Source organism: Saccopteryx bilineata, chromosome 3 (genome assembly GCF_036850765.1).
Source record: "Saccopteryx bilineata isolate mSacBil1 chromosome 3, mSacBil1_pri_phased_curated, whole genome shotgun sequence".
NCBI classification, from domain to species: Eukaryota; Metazoa; Chordata; class Mammalia; order Chiroptera; family Emballonuridae; genus Saccopteryx; species Saccopteryx bilineata.
In genome coordinates, this window is record NC_089492.1 from 298414905 (window position 1) to 298422674 (window position 7770).

At 41.7% G+C, this 7770-nt stretch overlaps 1 protein-coding gene across 1 annotated transcript; it reads right to left on the bottom strand.

Annotated features, from left to right (window-relative positions):
• Positions 1-6254: 6254 nt before the first annotated feature.
• LOC136331904 (zinc finger protein ZFP2-like) lies at positions 6255-7770 on the bottom strand. Its single transcript, XM_066271074.1, has one exon. It carries the CDS (start codon positions 7617-7619, stop codon positions 6519-6521), a length of 1101 nt encoding a protein of 366 aa, XP_066127171.1. The 5' UTR covers positions 7620-7770; the 3' UTR covers positions 6255-6518.

The window sequence follows — 7770 nt, forward strand, 5'->3', positions numbered from 1 at the left end:
TTCTGGTAGGGATGCATGCAGGAGTATATTACTGCCTATGTGCTTCTCATTTAAGAGAGGAAAAAAATTATTATGTTTGTTTATGTTGTAAGGTACCAAAAGTTACAAAATTAATATTAAGCCTGCTGGAACCTGTCACTGAAGGATTTAAGGTGCCCAAGGCCATTGGCCCCATCTCATGACACCATTTATGAGCCTAGAGAATTTCATCCAAGTAGCAGGTAAACTGACCTCATTTCTTGTAAACACGAGGACCATTTACTATGCCTTGCCTAAATATTTAAGTTTTATTTATCCCTCAAAGATCTCTACTGTGCATATTAACAGTCTAATCTCTATCACTTTTTTTAATGTATAGTGTCTCCTTTATTCCTCTTGTCTCAATGCCCCATGCCTATTGTAGGCTGAGACCTGCTCCTTATTCCAGCTAGAAACATTAATCATTAGGACTTAAATTCTAGCTATAAAATGTAGAAATATGACCACAGTTCCAGTGCCTTGTGGACTTACCCTGAATATAAAGGACTCATACTCTAGGACATTACTCAAACTGAAATAAAAATTGGGCTACATTTGTAAATAATATAAAACAACAATAGTATCAACATAGACAGTAAAATTATGTTAATATATTAAGAACATTTATAACTGTAAGAATTTTATTTTAAATACTGTTATATTAGTTAGAACTTTGTTTCATTTAATAATGTAATAGGCTTTAGTCCTTTTATTGTATTAAGACACTTATTATAGTATTGTTAACATTAGCTATTTATATTTTATTGTTTATTGTATATTTTTTCAGTCTGCCTCAAAATTGGGACATAGGAATTCAAATAAATAGAAAGATGCCACCCAAAACCAGTGGGGTTTGGGGACCCTTTTTGCCAAAGGCTTATTCAAAACTAATTAGAAAAAGATTTTAGCCTCCCCCCAAATTTCCCAGGTGAACATTTAGAAATAAACTTAATAAATAATTGACAAATAAATAAAAGCTTTTCCTTCTAAAATAGGCTATAGTAACAATTGTTAGAAAATTACTATATAGAATTTTTTCCAGGTTTAGTTTGCCCATTCTAATATTGGATGTTCATTTGTGTCCACAATCTCAAAGCTAGTAAGAAAGAAACCCGATATTAATTAAAAACTAACTTGAAGTTACATTGTACCCACAGGTACCCAAAGGTCCAGGGCAAGTAAAATACATGAACCAAATTGTAAAGGAAATGTAACCACCCCTTCCCTATGTACTGGCAGGATTTACAGGTTACTCAGCAAACTGTTCAAAAGACTGCCCAAGAGGCACTTCCAACATTACTAGGAAATCCAGTACATCACCCAGGGACTGGCTCCCACATGGACAGGTCCACATACCGTGATCTTGAGAACCCCCACTGATGCCAAGATAGGCTTGCCTTACTCCAACCACAAACTAGAAGCTGGTTGGTCTATGTATGGTGAATTTATGAAAAAACTCACTGAGGACTTCCTTTTTAATCAGACCTTGGGTAAAAGGAAGCTAGGGTAAAAAGAAAACCAACTTAATTGTCACTAAAGGTTAAAGATTTTAAAATTAAAATTTCTGACTAAAAGTAAATTGTTATGAAAGCAGTTAATTTTATGTAAGTTACAAAAGGTTTTGCAATTTATGGGAAATCAATCAGTAATATTTATTTCTCTAATGATCTGTATTACTATTTTCTATTAAATATCTATTACATATTATAAGTTAATATTTTCTACACAATTATTTTATATTATTCAGTAAATTAAGTATTTGACTTAGGCAATAAAACCAGTGGGGATTGTTGTAAGTTACCAAAAGCTACAAAATTAATATTAATATTTTAGGAAGCTTAAAGAACATTTTATTAATTTGGGCAAGCGTGCAGAGAGATTTTGTAAATGATCTTTGTACTTGTGTGATTAGCATCAAACCAAGATGGCTGATAGCATTGTATTGTAAATGAAGAGGGGAAGGAGATTTGGATTCCCTGACCTCCTCACTCACCCCCAACCACCGAAGCTGTAAGAAAATAGGTGAATAACGAGCCAGGTGCAGGAAGAGAAAGGTTAAAATAAATCTTTTTTTATATTGATGGGCCATTTACAGGCATTTGTCCCCATGGAAACTACCCCTCTCCTCCTGAAAGCATGTAGTTAATGTATATATCTCTAAACAAAGGAATAGCAAATGAACACTAGAAAATATAGGAATATCTTTTAATATGTAAAGTGACATTTTCCCATTGTGTTACCTTGTAAGTTTTAATGTGTAGAAATGTTTTTTTTTATGAATCCTATAGACAAATGTTATAAACTTGCTAATGAATTGTGTTCCATCCCCCCTTCATTCTTTCCCCAAACCTGTATAGGTAAAAACAAAGGTTATAAACTTTTCTATTTATCCTAGTTTCCCTTTTCCCAAAGCCTGATTAAAAGAGTCCTTAGTTTTTTCATATATTTGCCATACATAGACCAACCAGCTTCAGATTTATAGTTGGAGTAAGGCATACCGTTTTTCTACTGTAGCAGCAATGGGAGTTGTCAGGATCATGGTGTGTGGACCTATGTAAAAGTCAGTCCTTGGGTGATGTAATGCTGGAAGCATTACATCTTGAACAGTCTTTGAACAGTTTGCTGAGTAACCTGTAAATCCTGCAAGTGCTTAGGAAAAGGGTGGTTACATTTCTACACTTTGCAGTTGAAGTTTAAGTCCTAGTGACCACTGCTTCTAGCTGGAATTAGCAGCAGGTCCCAGCCTATAATAGGCATGAGGCATTGAGATAAGAGGAATAAAGGAGATACTATACATTAAGTAAAGTAACAAAATCAGACTGTCAATACCCACAGTAGAGATCTTTGAGGGATAAATAAAACTTAAATATTCAAGCAAGGCATAGTTGATGGACCTTGTGTTTACAAGAAATGAGGTTAGCTTACTTGCTATTTGGAAAAAATACCTCAGGCTCGTGAACAATGTCCTTGGGCCTTCAGTGGCAATTCCCAGCACGCTGGGCAAGGTCAGGTCACAGGTAGCTGGAGCAGGGCTAGAAGAGACTGAACCCTCCCTCCATGGAGCAAGGGGGCATCTTACCTTCTCATGTCCCTCTTTCCACAGCACAGGTGTGTCCCTTGATGGGCCCAGGAAGCCTGGCAGGCTTCAGTTCAATGACCTTTCTTTCCACTCTGGAGCAGGGCCTTGATAGGATTCTATGAAGCCCTTTAGGTCACTGGAGCCTTTAAGAGTGTATGCCTAAAGCTGGTATTTCCTGACTTCTTTTGGGCCTTATTTGACTTTTTTGTTACTTCCTTGGCCATTATAGACCTTAAAAGCCTCAAGGAGGGGCTTGACTAAGAGAGCAAAATTGGAAATCCAGTGTTTAAAGAAGCCTATTAGACAGAGGAAAGAAAAGATTTCATCTGTGGTGGTAGGTGGTTGGAGACTGCAGAGGGTCTGGGTTTGATTTAGGGTGAGACCTCAGGTGGTGGGTGTTAAGGAGATGCCTAGATAGACTACAGACTGAGAGTCAAGTTGAGCCTTAGCAGAGAAGACGCAATATCCTTTTACAGCAAGGAAGTTAAGAAGGGTGGTGGTGTGTCTCCTTGAGGCAGGCAGGGAGGGGCTGCAGAGGAGTAGATCATCTACATATTGTAAGAGTACTAGTTTTGAGATTGCATGCTGCTAAATCCTGAGCTAGTGCCTGCACAAACAGGTGTGGGCTATTTTTGATCCCCTAAGGTAAGACAGTCTATGTAATTTGCTGGACTGTATTAGTGTCAAGGTCAGTCCAAGTGAATGCAAACAGAAAGTAAGAGTCAGGGTGTAGAGGAATGGAAAAGGCATTTTTGAGGTCTAGGACCCTGAAGTGAGTGGTATTTGAGGTAATGAGTGACAGTGACTTGTAGAGATTAGGGACTAATGGAGGGGAACTATTGCCTCATTGATTATGCATAAGTCTTGTATGAGGTGATAAGCCCCTGAAGGTTTTTGAACAGGAAGAACGGGGGTATTGCAGGGAGAGTCCATGGGGATGAGTAAGCCTTGATTTAAAAGGTGGGTAATGCCCTGGCCGGTCGGTTCAGCGGTAGAGCGTCGGCCTAGCGTGCGGAGGACCTGGGTTCGATTCCTGGCCAGGGCACACAGGAGAAGCGCCCATTTGCTTCTCCACCCCTCTGCCGTGCTTTCCTCTCTGTCTCTCTCTTCCCCTCCCGCAGCCAAGGCTCCATTGGAGCAAAGATGGCCCGGGTGCTGGGGATGGCTCTGTGGCCTCTGCCTCAGGCGCTAGAGTGGCTCTGGTCACAACATGGCGACGCCCAGGATGGGCAGAGCATTGCCCCCTGGTGGGCAGAGCGTCGCCCCCTGGTGGGCGTGCCGGGTGGATCCCGGTCAGGCGCATGCGGGAGTCTGTCTGACTGTCTCTCCCTGTTTCCAGCTTCAGAAAAATGAAAAAATAAAATAAAATAAAATAAAAGGTGGGTAATTATTGGTTTAAGGCCTTAGAAAGACACAGTTACATATTAAACAAAAACTTCACATATTATGAATTAAATTTAAATGAGCGTGCTTTACTTGTTTTAACTCAAATTATACTAGAGATATTTTCTGACAAAAAGACAGATTACTTACTCACATAGCTTATTATACAATTGTTTTTTTTAAAGTTTTTCAAGATGACAGGGAGTTGCCAGTATAGAGGGGAGGGAGATTGAAAGCAAATGGACAGTGTGACTAGCTGGATGGAAAAGGAGGGTCAGAACCTGCAGGAGGAGGAGGGTCAAGTACTGGTGTGGTGCCTTGTGGTCAGAGGGTCAAAAATGATTTAGAGCTTTGAGGAGAGGAGAGGGGGCAAGGAGGAAAGAGGCACAGTCACAGTTTGTAAGGAAGGAGGAGGGGTCAGAGAAGAGACAGGCTTCACAGCTGGAGTCACAGCTTCTGAGGGGGGAGGGGATGAAGAACACAGTAGAAAAGGGAGGGGCCCCTGGCCAGCAGAGGAGGAAAAAGAGACTGGATTTGCTGGTGAATGAGAAACAGGTTTCTGCAGAGGGAGGGGGCTCTTAAAGGGAAGAAACTCCAGCGAAAGACATTTGCAGAGGGACTAAAGAGGGGTCCTGAGAGGGGTGCCCCCAGGGGTCAGGCAGGAGGGGGAGAGAGTTGGGAGCCTGTGGAGAAGGAAAGATTAGGAGTGGAGGTTTTAGGTGACATTTCTTTGGCCAAAACAGCCTGCGAGTAGAACAGAAGGCACAGAAATTAAGGACAGGAGAGAAGGGAGAAGAAAAGCCCGCATGTAAGGAATCTCTGATGCCCTCCCCTTCCAGTGGCAGAAATGGTCAAGATCTCTTAGGATACTGTAATCAAATGTCCCGTTTTCAGGCCAATGGGAGTCATTGTCTAGTCCAGGCATCCCCAAACTACGGCCTGTGGGCCGCATGCGGCCCCCTGAGGCCATTTATCCGCCCCCCCCGGCCACACTTCCAGAAGGGGCACCTCTTTCATTGGTGGTCAGTGAGAGGAGCACTGTATGTGGCAGCCCTCCAATTGTCTGAGGGACAGTGAACTGGCCCCCTGTGTAAAAAGTTTGGTCTAGTCTGTACTGAGGCCATGCCATGTTACAGAAGATTAATTTCTTCGGTTTGAGGTCTGAGAGACCGAGTTTGGTGAGGTTTTTTATGAGACATCCTAGAGGGGTCCGGTCGGAAGGCTTAGACTCTGAAGAACCATGGAGACAGGTGAGCAAGAGGGGGCATTCCCGCATTTTGTCACTATACCAAGAGGAGAGAATCTCCATGTAGGGGAGTCGTCTCTGATAGAGGTTGTCACCACCTGTCAAGGAGCTCCAAGGACTAGATGTCCGAGAGAGTGGAGAGGTTTAGCTAGGCTCCTAGTCTCCCGTGCAGTCCACTGAGACTGAAAGTCAAACCCCTCAAAATTTGAGGTGTGTCAGAGAAAACCGTCCTACCAAGGAGGGGTTTTTTTAGAGAGAAATTTAGAGTCCAACCAGGGAAGGGGAAGGGAGAAACTCCTTATCTTCTGGTCCAGCAGGGTTTAGGACAGGGTTAGACTGCCAGCCAATCGACCTACATTTACACATACAAACAGAATCAGGGAGTAAGCCCGGGATGAGCTGCCACTGCCCATTGCTTCCCTGGTTGTAAGTTTGGATGGCAAAGCGGGATCGTCCAGGCAGTTAGTACCCTGTCCCAGTTTTCGGCACCAAATGTAAGAATGAGACGGCATTTGATCACCAGGTGTGCAGGCTTTATTAGAGAAAGACCTGCTAGGGCACTCTTTCGGGAGAAGTGCACCAGTACAAGCTAGGGGGACAAATTATACGGGGTCAAGAAGAATTTCAAGCATGTGGGTGTTCAATCAAAAGTCCTGGTATGTCAGGAACCCCTCCTTAGGCCAGCCTGTCAGCTTCTTCGAATTCCTCTGTCTCAGGGGAGATAGTCCAGTAAGGGTGAGGTCTGACAGATAAGCGGAACATCAAGAGGGCAGTTTGGAATTCACATATCTATCATTCCCCTGTGTGAGTTCTTTGATGTACAGTAAGACTTGATACTTGGGTAAAACCTTTGCCACATTGTTTGCATGTGTATGGTTTCTCTCCAGTGTGACTTCTTTGATGTACAATAAGAGTGGAGGAACAGCTAAAGGCTTTGCCACATTCTCTACATTTGTATGGTTTCTCTCCTGTGTGAGTTCTTTGATGTACAATAAGAGTGGAGGAACAGCTAAAGGCTTTGCCACATTCCCTACATTTGTATGGTTTCTCTCCTGTGTGAGTTCTTTGATGTCTAGTAAGAGATGAGGAAGAGTTAAAGGCTTTACCACATTGTCTGCAATTGTATGGTCTCTCTCTTGTATGAATTCTTTGATGTACGGTAAGTATTGATTTCCAGATAAAGGTTTTGCCACATTCTAAACATTTATGAGACCCCTCTCCAGTATGAATTTTCTGATGCTCAGTAAGAGTTGAGGAACAACTAAAGGCTTTGCCACATTCTCTACATATGTATGGTTTCTCTCCTGTGTGAGTTCTTTGGTGTATAGCAAGTATTGATTTCCAGATAAAGGTTTTGCCACATTCTAAACATTTATGAGAACCCTCAGCATGAATTCTCTGATGTGCAGTAAGAGTGTAGGAACGGCTAAATGCTTTGTCACATTGTCTGCATTTGTATGGTTTCTCTCCTGTGTGAGTTCTTTGATGTATAGTAACCTCAGAGGAATACCTAAAGGCTTTGTCACATAGTTTGCATTTGTATGGTTTCTCACCAGTGTGAGTTCTTTGATGTACAATAACAGTTGAGGAACAGCTAAAGGCTTTGCCACAATATCTGCATTTGTATGGTTTCTCTCCTGTGTGAGTTCTTTGATGTTTAGTAAGACCTGAGGGTCGAGTAAAAGCTTTGGCACATTGTCTGCATTTGTATGGTTTCTCTCCTCTGTGAATTCTTTGATGTACAGTAAGAGTGGAGGAACAGTTAAATGCTTTGCCACATTTCCTGCAATTGTCTTTTGTCTCTCCTGTGTGAATTCTTTGATGTTGAGTAAGGTGTGATGTATGGATAAACGTTTTGCCACATTCTAAACATTTATGAAACCTCTCTCCCATGTGAATTTCCTCATGTTTAAAAAGGGTTGAGAAATTGCTAAATTTGTGAGGTCTCCCTTTGTTGTGAATATTTCTCTCATTTAAATTAAGACATAAATGCCAATTAAATGCCTTACCAGATTTTTCATATTTAAAATGGTTTTCTCCTCTA

Bases quoted from the DNA above. Each gene is read 5' to 3' on its own strand.
- LOC136331904 (XM_066271074.1), bottom strand. From the start codon at position 7,619: ATGGGAGAGAGGTTTCATAAATGTTTAGAATGTGGCAAAACGTTTATC.